Source organism: Elephantulus edwardii, unplaced genomic scaffold, assembly GCF_000299155.1.
Source record: "Elephantulus edwardii isolate Elephantulus edwardi_28Jun2011 unplaced genomic scaffold, EleEdw1.0 scaffold00139, whole genome shotgun sequence".
In the NCBI taxonomy this organism is placed as follows: Eukaryota; Metazoa; Chordata; class Mammalia; order Macroscelidea; family Macroscelididae; genus Elephantulus; species Elephantulus edwardii.
In genome coordinates, this window is record NW_006399889.1 from 6380503 (window position 1) to 6397447 (window position 16945).

The window sequence follows — 16945 nt, forward strand, 5'->3', positions numbered from 1 at the left end:
GTATCTGACAGATGTTTGCTGATTAATGAATTTTAAGGTGTAGTATGCTGGCTCTTTTTTATTTAAGTGATACAGATATACTGTAGTTCCTGGAAACCAGAAAACATGAGACAAAGCAGGATCTCCCCCTGCTCTCTAATCCTCCAGAGTTCTATTTGCTTCCTCAAAGATCATTCTCTTTTTTCTATTTTTTTCCCATTAGAAGAAAAGAGAAAGAAAAACAGCCAAATAGCATCAGAGCAAGCTAAAGTGGGGCATTCCCTGGAGCCCTGGCTAATGAAATCCAAGGACTTTAGCAAGGAGAAAGGCAACTGCAATCCAAATGTTATAAAGAGGAACTTATAGGGCTCTAGGGCTTTAAACCTAGAAGGTACAATTGATTTTGGCTGTGTTTCTTTCTCTGCATTGAAATAAAGCCTTATTAATTCTGAAAGCCTGCACTGTCCCTAGACATGGCAATGTCTTAACCACAATCCTCTTGAAAAAGCCATTAAAATGGAACATATGAAATGACCAAAAGTGTTCTCAAATTTATTCAATATTCTAGGAATAGTGCATTTGCATCTTAAAAATAAAAAAGGAAGTCACTTTTCTGCTTGTGAACTTGGATAGAATTTATCAATCTCTCTAATTATTCATTTCCTTCCTTTAAAGAAGATGGAACATTATATTCATCGATTCATTGCCATGTGGCTTGCAGACTTGTAGTGTCTTCTGGTAAAGAATTATGTCTTGACTGTGAGCTTGGTCATAGGATTTCCTTCACCCAAAAGAATATGAACTGATATAAAGGATCCATTTCTAAGCAGAAGTGTGAGGAGTCTCTCTGTGTGTGTGTGTGTGTGTGTGTGTGTGTGTGTACTATCTTTTACTTTACCGCCACAAGTCCAAACCCTAAGGTCTCAGCATGAAGAAGATGACAGAGAGGGGAGAAGGTTGTTGTTGATATGTGCCATGGAGTCGTTTGCGACTCAAAGCGACCCTATGTACAACAGCCCTAAACCCTGCTCTATCCTGGGCCAATCACATTGCCTCTGACACACCCTTCCCGATTACCCCAGTCACTGAATCAATCCACCTCATAGAGGGTCTTCCCCTCTTGCGCCATCCCTCCACCCTCCCAAGCATGATGTCCCTCTAAATCACAGAAATATGGAGACTGTTTGTTATCATGAGGAAGCTCTAGGGTGTTTTGGAGACTGCTCATTATCAAGAGGAATTTCTATGGCATTATGGATTAAGTGTTGATATGCTGCTAACTGAAATGTCAGGAGTTCAAGCCTACAGGATGCTATTGGGGAAAGATAGGGCAGTCTGCTCCATTAAACATTTATAGCCTTAGGCACCCTAATGGGCAGGGCAATTCTACTCTGTCCTAAAGGGTTGCTTTGAGTTAGAATCTACTTGACAGTAATGCATAATGATGTGATGTTTCTTATTGCTGAATGAATCTAGAGAAAACATGCTAATCTCTGCTGTAGTAAAAAAAATGTTTTTCTTAGAAAGTCAGGTGAAACCATGTCAAAATCACATCTAAGTGCAAATCAGAACAAATTCTTCAGAGTAGACTACATTTTTTAAGAAATAATTAAAAATTTTCCTGTTCTATAAACTAGGACCAAATTTCTCATTGACTGCCTTATTAACCCAGCAAACCCTCACTTAAAGGCCCAGAATAAAACCTAAGACTCAAGATGTTTAGCCCACAGAGTATTCCAAATTGCTTCTGATTTTATATTCATCATGTTGAACCACTTTCTGGATAGAAAGTACTAATAGGAACCATAGTTCTTAGGGAGAAACTATTTCTTATGGAGCACTGTATAATTAACAGAGCTGAAAACGTAGTTAATCTGAAATTTTAAATGTGAGATAGCCAAGTAATAGCAAACGCTGACATCTGGAAGGGGTCAGATCCCAACCAAAACCATGTTTTAATGAGAGAATGCATACTTTTGTGTTTATATGACAATTCCTAAAGACGATTTAAATATTGAATTTTAAAGTAAACCAAATATGTTGACATTCTGTTTTAGTGAAACTGAAAGCTGAAAACAGAAACCTACCATATGGTTGTGATTAACATGTAGTTTCCTGTGAAGTGAGTTTTGGACTAATAATGTCTTTAGTTTAGTACAAACTTGATCTTGGAGGCTAGCTTTGAGTTAAATCTGAGTAAGCAAGAGGACAAAGAGTACTGCTACCACAATGAGAGAATATGGTTTAATAAACAAGAAAAGAGAGAAGCAATTGTTGTGCCTTCAAGTCGCTTGTGACTCAGAGACACTATGTACAACAGCTCCGAAACCTGTTCTATCCCGAGCCAGTTTCATTGTCTCTGACATGCCTACCCCCATTATCCAAGCCACTGAGTAATATCTTATCCAGAGTCGTCTTCTCTTGTGTTTCCACCTTTCCAAACATGATGTCCCTCTCCAAGGACTGTCCCTCTTGACAATATGCCCAAAATATGTGAGACAGAGCTTCAAAAATCTATGTCTTCAAGGAGCATCCTGGTTTTACCCTCATTAGGACAGACCTGTCTGTTCTCTTAGCAGTCTATGTCTAGTATGTTCAATATTCTTTTCCAGAACCATAACTCAAAGTCATCAGTTCTTCTTCCATTATGTTAATTCACTGTCCATTGCTTTGATGCAGAGCAGGTGATTGAGAATATCAAGGCCTGAATCAGGCACACCTAAGTCTTCAAAGTAACATTGCTGCTGTTAGTTATTTTAGAGAGGTCACTGAGAGTGGACTTGCCCAATGCAATGAATCTCCTGATTTCCTGATTACGGTTGTAAGGGTGTTGTTGATCATTGATCCAAACAAGATGAAATCATTGACAGTTTTAATCCTTTTTCTTTCTATTGTGATGTTGACTGTTGGTCCTGTAGTAAGGACCTTTGTTTCTTGATGTTGAGATGTAACCCATACTGAAGGCTGTAGTTGCTGATCTTTTGCAGCAAGCATTTTCATGTTCTACTCACTTTCTGCAAGCAAGGTAGTATCTGCTTAACGCCGGTTGTTGCTGAGTCTTCCTCCAATCCTAAGTCTAGCTTCACAAATTATTTGCACAGCATACAGATAGATATAGAGAAAGGATACATCCCTGATGCACACTCTTTCTGATTTTAAACCATCTAGTGTTGCATCCTGATGAATGGAGAGAAGATTGAAAATGCCAACAACTTCAACTTGTGTGGATCCACAGTTAACACCCTTGGTACCTAAGTAGTCAGGAAATTAGGAGATGCATTACACTGCTGAAGTGTGAAGTTAGAAACTTCTCCAAATTATTGAGGAGTAATGATATCACTTTGAGGATTAAGGTGCATCTGAGCCAGGCCATAGTCTTTCTAATACCTTTCTATGCACCTGAGAGCTGGGCAATGAGTAATTATGACAGAAAATTAATTGATGTCTTTGAACTGTATTGTTGGAGAAGAGCACTGAACATCCCATGGATGGCCAAGACAATGAACAAATATGTATGGGAGAGGGAGCAGCCAGATGCTTTTTGAGGGCAAGAATGATGAAGCTTCACTGCAGATGCTTTGGACATGTCTCTAAAAGGTGCTATTCCTTGGAGAAGGACATGATGCTGTAAAGGGTGGAGGGTTGGTGAAGGAGAGGAAGACCCTCAACCATCTGGATTGACATGGTTACTGCTGCAATGGGCTCTTGTGTGTCAGTAAGTGTGAGGATGGTGCAGGATAAAACAGGGTTCAGACCTTTTGATAATAGGGTTGCTATAAGTCTTACTTAACTTGACAGCACATAACAAGAGTGTTTCCTTGCTTTGTTTGGAAACAGTTTCTTGATTTAGGTATATATTTCTCACGAGCACACGGTCCCATTTTGTCAATGTTAGCCATACCCTATTATGGTCCACACATGTCAAATGCCTTTGCATAATCAATAAAACACAGACATTCTTCTAGTATTCTCTGCTTTCAGCCACGTTCCATCCAACTTTAGCAATGATAATCCTGGTACTATAGCCTCTTCTAAATCCTGCTTCAACTTCTAACAGCTCCCTGTCAATGTACTGTTTCAGCTGTTTCTGAATGATTTTCAGCTATAATTTGCTTGCATGGGATATTAATTATATTATTCAATAATTTCTACATTCTATTGGATCACCTTTCTTGGGAACAAAAATAAATGTGATCTCTTCCAGTTAGTCAGCCCGGCAGCTGTCCTCCAAATTTCCTGGCATGGACTAGGGAACACATCCAGGATGGCATCTGCTAGTGGAAACATGTCTATGGCTACTCCGTTGATTCCTGAGGCCAGTGCCTTCAGTAGAGCTTGAACTTCAGATTTTCCATTGGTTCCTGTTCATATGGTATTTCCTGAAATTTTTCAGTGTCAACTAATTCTTTTCAGTATAATGACTCTGAGTATGCCTTTCATTTTCTTTTGATGCTTCCTGGATCACTCAAGATTCTGCCCATGGCAATTCTCAGTGTTTAAATTCAGGCTTGAATTTGTTTTTCAGTACTTTCAGCCTGAGAAATACCAAGCAAGTCCTATCCTTTTTTATTCTCTTACTCTTTGCACATTTTGTATAATATTTTGCTTTGTCTTCTCAAGTTGCACTTTGAAATCTTTTGTTTAGCTCTTTTACTTTGGCATCACTTTTATTTGGCTTCTCAACACTTTAATGCAATTTTCATAGTCTCTTCTGACATTCATTTTGGTTTTTTATTTCTCCTCTGCCTTTGTAATTATGTTTAGCTTTCTTCATGGATAATATCCTAAATATTCTCCCACAGTTTTTATGGTCTTTGATTATTGGTGCTCAATATTCAAGTGAGATAGACTCAAAGTTGTATTTTGGTTGCTGTGGACTCATTTTTACTTTCTTTCGCTTCAGTTTAAACTTGGACATGACTAATTGGTGGTCTGTTCCACAATTGCACCTGGTCTGCTTTTGGCTGTTAATATTGCACTTCTCCAATAATTATTTTCACAGATACCATCAATCTGACGTCTATGCAGTCCATCAGTTGAAGTCCAAGCGTAAAGTCATTTTTGTGTGTTTTTTTAGAAAAGGTATTTACCATGAATATTACAGCTTTCAATTATTTCCTTTTGCATTTAGAGCACAATCCAAACTCTAGACCGACTACAAGGTCCTGCATGATGCAGCTCTTGTCTAATCCTTGTTGCTCTTTTCCTCTCTCACCATTAGAAGATCCCTGTCATGATTGTCCATTTTCAAGTCATTAAGGATGTTATATTTCTTTTTTCTCAAATTCTAGGATGATGTTTATTTCTCTACTGCAAAGTCCTCCTTCTCTTCAGTCTTTGACTGACAACTTTACATCTTCAGGCCACATGTGTGACATCCTTAGGGAAATTAGTTCCAAGCACTCTATCAATAATTGGTAGCTCTGCAGGTGCCACTTTTGAGTAAGCCACATAAACTCAAAAAGAAAAGGGAGCTGGGGTGGCATAATTGGTAGGGAGTTGTGCTGCTAAATTTAAAGTAGCATCTCTCTGTTCAAAATCCAACAGTAGTTCCTCAGGAGAAAGGAAGATGATCTCCTCCTGTGTGATCTACAGCCTCTGAAAAGTCACTGGAGGGTTAGCTATAAATTGGTTCTGGCAGGATGGCAATTTCTTCATCAATAACCCTTGACACATCCTCATGTTCTCTCCATTACACTTAACCCTTTGAGTCTGTGGTTTCTATAGAAAGATACTTCTGCACTTACAGCACTCAAATCATCTACTTTGCATAATCACTTACAACTACATGGTTTAATAATATCACTCTTTACCCTGGTTTCCATTGCTCACATAAAAAAGAATTAATTTACTTAAGTAATGGCATATTTTATCACTTCATTTAAAAAAAAATTCCACCAGGACAGCTGAACAATAAAGTATGTTCACAACAGAGACAAGAAACTAATCACATGTAAAACCAATATACCAATGATATCTAAAATCCAATATGCTAAACACTATTGAACATCTGCTCACCTCTCCTTCTTTCTGTCATGCTTAGTAAGACATTTTCTGAAAAAAAAATTAATTTTAAAATGAACTTAACTGTAAACCAATACTACCTGGCCTACCCTGATGTGTCTGTTTTCTTTGCTGCAGCTACATCAGTGTCTGTTGTTAAAGGCCTTATTCTTTCTCTTCTTTCTGGATTTATACCTTAAGCATGATTCTGTGAATCACAGTCATGAGATTCTAACCTCTAACCAGCATGCAGACCAAAAAGTCAAAGATCTCCCTCCACCAATCATAAGGCTACGGCTGAATAGCTTCAATGTCTAACAAATAACAAAGGGAGGTCCTTCGTGAATCTGCTGGAGACACGGGAGTGCAGTGTAGGAATCGCTAGGAGTAGTGAGGGAAAGGAGGTAGGAAAAGAAGAAAATGTTTGTACGATAAAAAAGTTTCTGTTCTCGCTTTGTTGCACTTTTATCACTTGCCCATTTTTGGTTTTAAATCTTAACTGAAGATTTTTACTTGATAGCAAAGTTCCATCATATCTCACAGGTTCTGATACAAAATATTCTCTGTTATTTTCTACACAATCTTCATTTACCTTTGTTTCCTCCTCTCTTATTGCTGTATTTAGGTGAAATCTTCTAGAGTTACTAGTAATTTGGTGGAGTTTTTAAAAAAAAATGATACAGTATTTTTTTAGTTGCATGATGTTGTACATAAACACATAGACAACTTATGCTTTGTAGATACTTTTGGAAATGTCATATGGACCTAAAATATGATTGATTTGTGATGTTATAATGTGTGTAATGAAAAAATGAGTAAAGTCTCAAGATCTCAGAAACTGAATTCAAAGGAATTGACTTTATTCTCTTATTAAGCATAGTTTTCAACTTTTCTGTGCCATTTACTTTTGTTTGGTTACCTCTTCTAATAAAGAATATCTTTCCCACAAGCCATCTTGCTTCATATGAAGATTATTCTCCCTCCGTGTTCTCCTACTCTTTAGGGGTGAGAGGGTGAGGGATCTGAGATTAGCCAAGGAATTCTGCTGGGTGAATAATTCTATCCATTTCTCTTCATATACCAGCACAAAGTCTAGCACTAATGTCCTATTTTTTTTCCCTATTACTTGCATCCTCAGGGATTAAAAATTAAGCTTTCGTTACTATCGTATGTGTCCTTCAATCAGAGTTCTGATGACTTAAATCATTTATGAAATATTAATGAGAGAAGATGCTTTTTATTCTGGCAAGGCACTTCTGTCACATTCATTGAAAGGCTCTATACAATTTAAATGCTCAAACAGACAAAGACAAATGGACTAATAGTTGATCTGTTCTTGCTATATTCATTCTCTTGTTACCACTCACATCACATTTCCCATGAGCAATGTGTGCATTTGGATGTGGAAATTTCAAAGTTGAGAGAGAGGTTAATAAAAATATTAATACAAAATATTTTAAATAAATGTTTATGGAGCATGTTTATTGAGTAAAACCTAAGTTTTTCAAAACCACATTATACACCTCACCAAAAAGAGGAACAATGTGATTAATAATTAAATAAGAAGACATTAAAGACAGTTCCATAAACAAGGTAAGCAGGCAACTAACACACATGAAGGTCCATGATCACTAGCTGTTAGAGATACACAACCATGAGATACTATATCACCCAAGTAACAATAGGAAAGTTCAATGAGATGGAAACCAGCAAATGCTAGTAAGTGTGAAGAGAGGTTGAAATTCTCAGGCACTTCTAGTAGGATTCTAAATCAGTGCAATTCTGTGGAAAATATGTTCCCTTAGAATGTTGGAAATGGAAAAAACCATTGGATCCAGCAATACCATTGTTGTAGTTATGTGCTGTTGATGATGATGGCTGATAGCAACCCTGTGAACAATAGCTCTGAATTCTGCCCTATCCTGAGCCAACCTCACTCTCTCTGATGCACCTGCTCCTATTACCCCAGTCACTGTGTCAGTATATTTCATCTAAGGTTTCATCTTCTCCTGCACTCACACTCTACCCTTCCAAGCATGATGTCCTTCTTCAAGATCTGGTCCCTCCTGCCCCAAAGTATGTGACACAGAGTTTCAAAATCCTTATTTCCAAGAAGCAACCTGGTTTCACCCTCTCCTTGACAGACCTGTTTGTAGTTTTGGCAGTCCATGGTATGTTCAATATCCTTCTCCAGCACCACAACTCAAAGGCATTGATTCTTCTTCTGCCATTCTTAGTTATCGCCCACTTCTGTGATGCACAGCAAGTAATTGCAAAGTTTGTGGCCTGAATCAGGAGCACCTTAGTCTCTAGACTGACATTGTTGCTCATCAGCACTCTGGAGAGGTCCCTGACCATAGACTTTCTCAAAGCAACTCATCTTTTGATTTCCTAACAGCTGATGCCAAGAGGGTTTATGCCAAGAGTGATTATGAATCTGACTAAGATGAAATTATTAACATTCTCAATCTCTTCACCATCTTTCATGATGCTGCCATTTGGCCTAGTGGTGATAATCTTTGTTTTGTTTATGTTGAGCTGTAATATATTTTGAAGACTGCAGTCCTTGATCTCCTGCAGCAAATACTTCAGTTCTTCCTCAGTTTCAGCAAGCAAGGTTGTATCATCCATAACACAGGTTGTTGATAAATCTTCCTTCAGTGCTGATGCCACATTCCTTCTCATAAAGTCTTGGCTCCCAAATAATCTTTTATACGTATAGATTGAAAAGGTATGGAGACAGTATGCATCCTTTTCTGATTTTGAACCATGAAGTGTTTCCTTGCTCTAATCTGATGACTGCTTTCTGGGTCAAGTACAGGTTTTGCAAGAGCATAATTAAGTGTTCCAGATTCCCATTCTTCTCAAGGTTTACCACAGTTTGTTGTGGTCCACACAGTCAAATGCCTTTGCATAGTCAATAAGACACAAATATATACTTTTCTTGTACTCTTTGCTGTCAGCCAAGATTCATCTGATGTTGGCAATGTCTGTACTGCCATGGTCTATTCTAAACCCAGCTTGTATTTATGGCGGTTCTCTGTTGATGTACAGTTCCAGTTGATCTGAATAGTCTTCAGCAGGATTTTGCTTATGTATGGTGTTAGTGTTACTGTTCAAGAATTTTCACACTCTGCTGGATCACCTTTTTTGGGAATGGGAAGAAATAAGGATCTCTTTCAGTCAGTTGCCCAGCTGTCCTCCAGATTTCTTGGCACACCCTGGTGAGCATGACCAGAGCAGCATCTGTTTATTGAAATATTTCAATTGGTATTCCATCAATTCTTAGAGTCTTATTTCTTGGCAATTCCTTCAGAGCAGCTTGAACTTTCTCCTGCATCACATTGCCTCTTGATCATATGTTGTTTCATAAAATATCTCCGTATCAGCCAATTCTTTTTGGTACAGTGACTCTGTGTTCTCCTCCTATCTTTTTCAATGCTTCCTGGATTATTCAATATTCTGCTCATAGCATCTTTAAATATTGCAACTTAAAGCTTGAATTTGTTCTTAAGTTCCTTCAGCTTGAGAAATGCCAAAGGAGTTTATCTCCTTTTATTTTCTGACTCCAGCTCTTTTCACATTGTCATAATACTTTACTTTGTCTTCCTGGGCTGCTCTTTGAAATCTTCTGTTCTGCTCCTTCACTTACTGATTTCTTCCCTATGTTTTGGCTTCTCAGCATTCTAATGCAATATTCAGAGTTTCTTTTGACATCCACCTCTGTCTTTTCATCCTCTTCTGTCTTGGTAGTGACCTTTTGCTTTCTTCACCGATGATGTTCTAGATATCCTCTCACAGTTCATCTGGTCTTTGTTCATTAGTGTTCAAGTCCTCAAACCTGTTCTTGAGATAGTTTTTAAATTCAGGTGGGATAGACTCAAAGTCAAATTTTGGTTCTTGAAGATTTGCTTTAATTGTATTTCGCTTCAGTTTGAACTTACACACATGAACTTACACATAAGTTGTTGATGGTCTGTTCCACAATCAGCACGTGGCCTAGTTTTTACAGCTGATATTGAGCTTCTCCAACAATTCTTCCCACAGATGTCCATATATATAATTGCCATTTTTGTAAAGCTATACCTTTTTATAAACTATATTTACAATTAAAAAAATCATTGATTATACGATATTTTATCATTCTATCTCCAACCTTATTTCTGTCACCAAGTACATATTTTCCGACTACTGATCCATCTTCCTTCTTCCCAACTTTTGCATTCCAGTCACTAATTTTTATTAATAAATCTTGGTTACATGTTCGATTGACTTTAGGCTGCAAAACTTGGTAGAAATTTACTTTCTCCTCCTTAGCTTTAGTTGTGGCATATATTTGAATGCATATATTTGAATGGCAATGGTATTGAAAAATCCTCCTTGTATGTATATAAATATTATTTTGTCACATACAACACTGCACTTTAGGATGGCTCTAGAAATGATATTTTTTTTCTATGAATGTCACTCTATTTTCCCTTACTTTTTCATTTCTAGTGTAGTACATCATACAATTATTGAATTCAAAATAGCCAATTGATCTCAGCTCACCAGCACCTAGTATATCAATTTTTATGTGCTCCATTACTTCTTTAACAATTTCCAATTTTCCTACATTCATACTTCTCACATTACATGTTCCAATCACTAGTATCTGTTTGCAACCATTTTTTCTCATTTGTATTTCCCAGCAGGAGGGCTCAGCCTCCACTGCCATATATACTAGTCTAAGTGTGCTCCGTTGTTCATTGGGTATATATGCTAAAGTAATAAGAGTGAAGATATGAAGACATATACATACACTCATGGTCTTTGTGGCATTATTCACAATAGCAAGGGTATGGAAACAATCTAATCATCTATAAACTTGTAAATGGATAAAGAAGGTATGGTAATGGAATAGTGTGCAACATTAAAGAACAGCAAAGAATCCATAAAATACTTCATAATGATGTGGATTAACCTGGGGACATTATATTAAGTGAAGTTAATTATAAAAGGGCAAAAATACTGCATGAGTTTATTCTTATTAAAAGTAAAGGTAAGGTTTATACAGAAGAAAAATATCCTTGGATAGTCACCAGGAATAGGAAAGAGGAAGAGAGGAAAATCCCTAAGATTGATAAGAGATAATTATTAAATTGCATGAAAGTAAAGACAATGTACCAAAAAATGGGGGGTCAGCACAATATCACTAAGGAAAAGAAAAATAAAAGGATCACAAGATTTACAGACAATGAAAGTAAACACTATTTTTTTCTATTCAAGCATTCCTATGGCATCTAGTTCCTATATATTCAGTAATAGCAGACATTAATCCACCAGTGAATACTTAGGCAGGCAGGCAAAACCAAGAGGTATGCACTGGTGATTAAGATTATATCCATGCCCACGTAAGTCTGACAGATGGTATTTCTATTCATGTATTTGAATGTACTATAAATAGATCCACATACATAGTAGAGCAAATGGGGGACAAGGTTATGATAATTCCCCAGCCATAACAAAACCTGTAGACTGAACAAATTGTTCTGCAAACTTCCACCCAAATCACAATAAAAAGTTAAAACACACATACATGAAAGATATTTAAGCAATGGTATCTTAATCTTCATTTTAATTGTATGTTCACAGGGCAGCCAAGCATCTACAATCGCAGAAGGAGGAAATTTAAGTTTCTTAATCATAAATCTATTCATATTGAATTTTCTTTAATCATTCTCTCACATTTCTCCAGATTTACTTCTTTGCTATTTATTCCTTCAAAAAATTTTGGTGGTCTGGTTTCAAGTTAGTTGATGGCATAAAATCACCTCAAACTACCAATGTATTAGAAATACCATCCTTCATTTTCTTCTTTTACTTAAATGTCTCACATTTTAGACATAACATGAAAATGAAACCACCACTTTGGGTAACCACATATTAAGTTAATATCCTAGTATTTGAATTTGGTCTTTACATCACTTTCTTCTAAGACCGCTATCAAGAGACATTCAAGTACTCAAAAGCAAAACAAAAGTTTTGCTCACACATTTTCTCAGTGGGTCGAGAAGATTTCATGGCAATGCCTTTACATTAACTTGTTCTATTTATCTAGGCTCCTATCTAGATTACATGAAAACCCTACTCCAACAACAGCTAGAATTTTACTTTTGTGCACAATTCCTTAATTTGTAAAATTAATCAGTTAGGTTTCTGAACATTGGGATGCCACAAATCAAGTGGACATTAAATTCTTTTAGGATAAAGGATTTAAAAAAAAAGTTTGCTTAAATCACTATTCATTGTTTGGGTTTCTGAATAATAGAACTCTTTCATTTTCCTCCCACTAACAACTCTTAAGTGAAATTTTGTCACTATTTTCTGGGTTTGTATGCACAATAGAATGTAGAGACACCAATGGTCAACTACAGCAGTGCCTGAGCCACTGAATGGAAGGTAAGTTCAAGGTCCACACTGAAAATCTGGCCAAGGAACAGTTTGCCTTTGAAAGGTGTTTTCAATTCTGTAAGCCGCTTCTGTCACTCATTTCCTCAAGTATTCTTCCTCACAAATGTTAAGGGGAGAGTGAGGGAATGTTATAGCTCTAAGAGCAGAAGAATCAAGAGAAAGCATTCTCCAAAGTTGCAGTTAGTTGAGAATGGAATTAAAATTAAAAAATAAGATGCATTGACTCTGTTTTACATGGTGAAATCTTTCCATTCCAGTGCTATAATTTTTTCTGATAATTTTTTATAACAATTCAGGAAAATATAAATAACTCACTATACATAGACAATACATCTGACTCTACTACAAAACCATTCCAGATGTTTGGATGGTACTTAGAGTTATCATAGAAAAGGATCTTACAGAAGGATATTCAGATTTTCCTGAGCACGATTTATTCTTTAAAAATTGTCAAGCTTGGCTCCAGGGTTATGGTCCTATGATAAAGAGCCAGGCTTAGAATTGGGGAAATTCAGATCTTTATCACCAGGAAAAACGGCATCTCTGGAAGCTATAGTTAAATTATTACATGATTGTTCTTATCAGTTACAGTACAAACCTCAGCTCTATCATTTATCAAACATGTAATCATGACCAAGTAACTTAATTTTGGTGGTTCCCAATATTAAAATGGAAATAAATATTGTTGTGAGGATTCAATTAATTAACCCATGTGTGTCACTTACTTTATCTTAAAGGCAGTCAGCAAGCAGTAATTTGTAATTACTTAATTTATTAAACTATATTAAAATGCTTATACCTCTAGTACTCACCGGTGGTGAATTATTTTTACTGTTCTCAAAAACAATAGATATGAGAAATTTAATTTTTATTTATACAAAACTTAAAACTGCTTAAAACTTAAAACTTGGATACATTTTATGGAGACTTTAGAAAAGTACAAATGGAATAAACAGACACATTCATACTACTCTCTGAAAGAAAAATTAGCATATCAAAAACTAAAACAAAAACCATTATCAAAGTGCTTCTTAGTTAAGACCAGATACTACGCTAAAACTCTGCTTCCTCTCTAAATGTAAAAAATTGAAGAGGGCAAGAGGTTACCTCGGTTTTTCCTAGAAAAGCGAATTGACTATCAGCATGAGTGAACGAAATTTTAAATGCCTAAGTTTATAGAAAATAATTGTGCCCAACAAAGAAAGGTTGTGTTTCCCTTCCTCAACACTCTAATTTGTGGCTTGACCAATAGTTAGTCAAAAGAAATATCAACCCAGGCAAGCAAGAGCTGCCTGTTTCTGTTTCAGATAATGTATTTTAACCAGTGGAGTAAAGGACAAAGCAAAACCACTTAAAGTAAAGGACAGCAAACCTAACTCATTAGTTAGGTGGGGGGCGGGGGGGGGGAATACAAACTCAAAACTGAGAATTATTCAGTGCTTTACCATCATTTATTGTCCACCAGCCAGCTGAGTCAGTTTGACAAATCTCTTAACTTCTCTGGTCCCCTCAGAGGTAAAACTGTCCTGATAATCTCTGAACTCTTTGGCCCTATTAGTTTTACTTATTTACTCTGGCGGCCTAGTGGTAAGAATCTGTGCTTCAATCCTAAAGGCAATTGGTTCGAATCCACCAGCTGGTCTGCAGGTAAAGGATGGGCAATCTCCTCCCACATGATTGTTGTTGTCAGATGCTGTCCTGTCAGGTAGTACTCAGAGCAAACCTAAGAAGAACCAGTCTGAAACCTGTCCTATCCTGTGCTTTCCTCATCATCTCTGAGACAGTAGAGCCCATTGCTGAATTTACAGTGCCAATTCATCTCATTAAGGGTCTTCCTCTCCTTCACTGACCCTCCATCTTTCCAAGCATGGTGTCGCTTTACAAGGAATAGCCTTGCATAGCTACATGTCCAAAGTATGAAAGACGAAGCTTTTGTCATCCTTGCCTCCAAGGACCACTCTGGCCAAATCCTTTACAGGATATATCTGTTTGTTCTTTTGTCAGTATTCGTCTCTAGCACCACAATTCAAAGACATCAATTCTCCTCTGTCAGTCTTATTCATTGTCCAGCTCTCTGATGAATAGCAGGCAATTGAGAAGACCATGGCCTGAATTAGGTGCACCTCAGTCTTCAACTAGCATCACTGCTCTTCAGTATTTTGGAGAGGTCCCTAACTACAGACTGCCCATTGTAATAGATCCCTTATTTTTTCTGACTGCTGGTACCCAGGGTATTAATTGTTGATACAAGCAAGATGAAATCCTTGCAAGCTTCAATCTTTTCTCTATCATAATGTTGACTGTTGGGCCTCTGGTGAGGATCTTTGTCTTCTTGATGTTGAGATGTAATCCATACTGACGGACATAGTCCTTGATCTTCTTCAGCAGGTATTTCATATTCTCCTCACTTTCTACAAGCAAATTTGTGTCATCAGCATAAGGCTGGTTGTTGATGAGTCTTTGTCCAATTCTGATGCCACATTCCTCTTCACAGAGTCCAGCTTTGCGAATTATTTGCAAGCATACAGATTGAATTGGTATGGAGAAGGGATACAACCCTGACACACACCCTTTCTAATCTTAAACCAAGCAGTGTACCCTTGTCTGTTCACACAGCAGCCTCTTGGTTTACGTACAGATTTCCTATGAGCACAATTAAGTGTTCTGGAGATTCCCATTCTCTGAAGATCTGCTGGGGCATCAACTTTGGGATGATTCCAACTTGATGATACACAACAACACAGCCTTCACTTCAGCTTCTGGGGCTCAATTTTCATTTAATGTCATTTAGCATTATTATGTGTTTGAAGTTTCGGCTTCCATTTTTTATCTTTGCCTATTTCATTAGGAATCTCCCATTTTACCATTTACTGTTTTATTTGTGCTGTTGAGTCAGAATTGACTCATAGCTGACCCTTCAGTAGGTTTCCAAGCACCGCAAACTGTACAGGAAGAGATTGCCTTTTTTTTCCCAAAATGTAACTAAATAAGTAAGTAAGTAAGATTAAAGGGAAAAATAAAGATAGAATAACAAATTTGCTTAGGGGAAAAACTAATATATACAGAAAACAAGGTGGATTTGAACCACATGCCTTTGGTTTGACAGTGTATCTCTTTACCAGTTAGGATCCAGAGCTCCCTTTATTGTCATCAATAGGTGACCTGCTTCAGGCAGTTGTTCTGAACTCATTCATACTCAGCTCATTACTGTTGAGTCATCCCCTACCAAGAGTGACCTTCCACTGGGTGTCAGAGGCTATGAATATACTGGAGGAAACTGCTCATCTTTCTCCCATGGGTTTGAATAACCGGAGACTCTCAACCTGGAGGTTATAAGCATAGCTCCCTAAGGACTTTGCCACCAACCATCAATATCATCCAGAAAGCTTCTTTAAAACTGTCACTGAGGCCACACCCAGAGACCTGAGGCAGACAGGGGAAAGACTTTGCTGTGCAAGATCTCAGGTGATCTGGAGGCTAAAGGTTCAACAATCATTTCAGGAATACTGCTTTAAAGAATATGAAAAAACCTAGTTAACAAACATTGGCTCAACATGGAAACAGCCCAAATATCCAAGCACAATCTAATGGATTGAGAAACATTCACACAATGGAATACTACACAGTATGCAGGAGCAACAATTTAAAAAATTACTACATAACTTAGGAGGGACTGGAGAGTATTATGCAAAATGAACTAACCTAGTCCCATACATACAAATATAGTATAAGACCCTTATTGTAGAAATAGAAAGATAACTAGTAAAACAGGTAAGAGGAGGGGGGGAGGGAGAAAGGAACAAAGGACAGAGAATGAGCAGGGGGAATTCATAGGGTCACACAATTTGATGTGTAGAGAGAGGGGTGGGTAAAGGAATTGGGAAAGACCAAGTGTGAAAAATAATGTATATGAATTTTGTAAGCAAACCAATATAAAACAAAAATTTATTTAAACAACAAAGTGAAGATAAAAAATGCTTGGTTTAAAGTAGATGATCAATAAATATTTGTTAAATATTTTTCAAGGAAACAAACAAACCACCCACATCATCTAAAGGCAATTTAGTAATAAAATTTACCTCAATGTAACTCTGAGAACAGCCACTGTGGCTTCCCAGCTCCACATGGGTGATGTTGATCTGTATACGTTCCCCCTCTGGTTGCTCTATTATATAGACACATTGTCTGCTGTGCGTAAAAGGTCCAGTCAAGTCAGAAAGAAGCTCACCCTCAGGGTCACTGTATGTCCCTCCACAAAGCAGGTCCGCTAAGGAGAACAGAGAAGAAAAAGAAATCATACAGATGGACATCCTTCCAGCTCTCCCCATCCAAACCAATTTGAAAAATTTACACACACACACACACACACACACACACTCTACAGGCATATGCCTCTACTCATGAGATTTTACACCTGGAAAGATGTATGCTCTACCTTCTAATTCACTGTTCCATTCTATATATTGTTTTATATTCTTACTCTGTTTATTTCCAAACTGTTTCAGGCAAT

At 37.2% G+C, this 16945-nt stretch overlaps 1 protein-coding gene across 1 annotated transcript in view; it reads right to left on the bottom strand.

Annotated features, from left to right (window-relative positions):
- LOC102869221 (cubilin-like) overlaps positions 1 to 16945 on the bottom strand; it is a 396294-nt gene that overhangs the window by 329981 nt on the left and 49368 nt on the right. The window contains exon 17 of the mRNA XM_006894323.1: positions 16515 to 16702. Coding sequence (XP_006894385.1) covers positions 16515 to 16702 — 188 coding nt within the window. The remainder of the gene's footprint in view (positions 1 to 16514; positions 16703 to 16945) is intronic.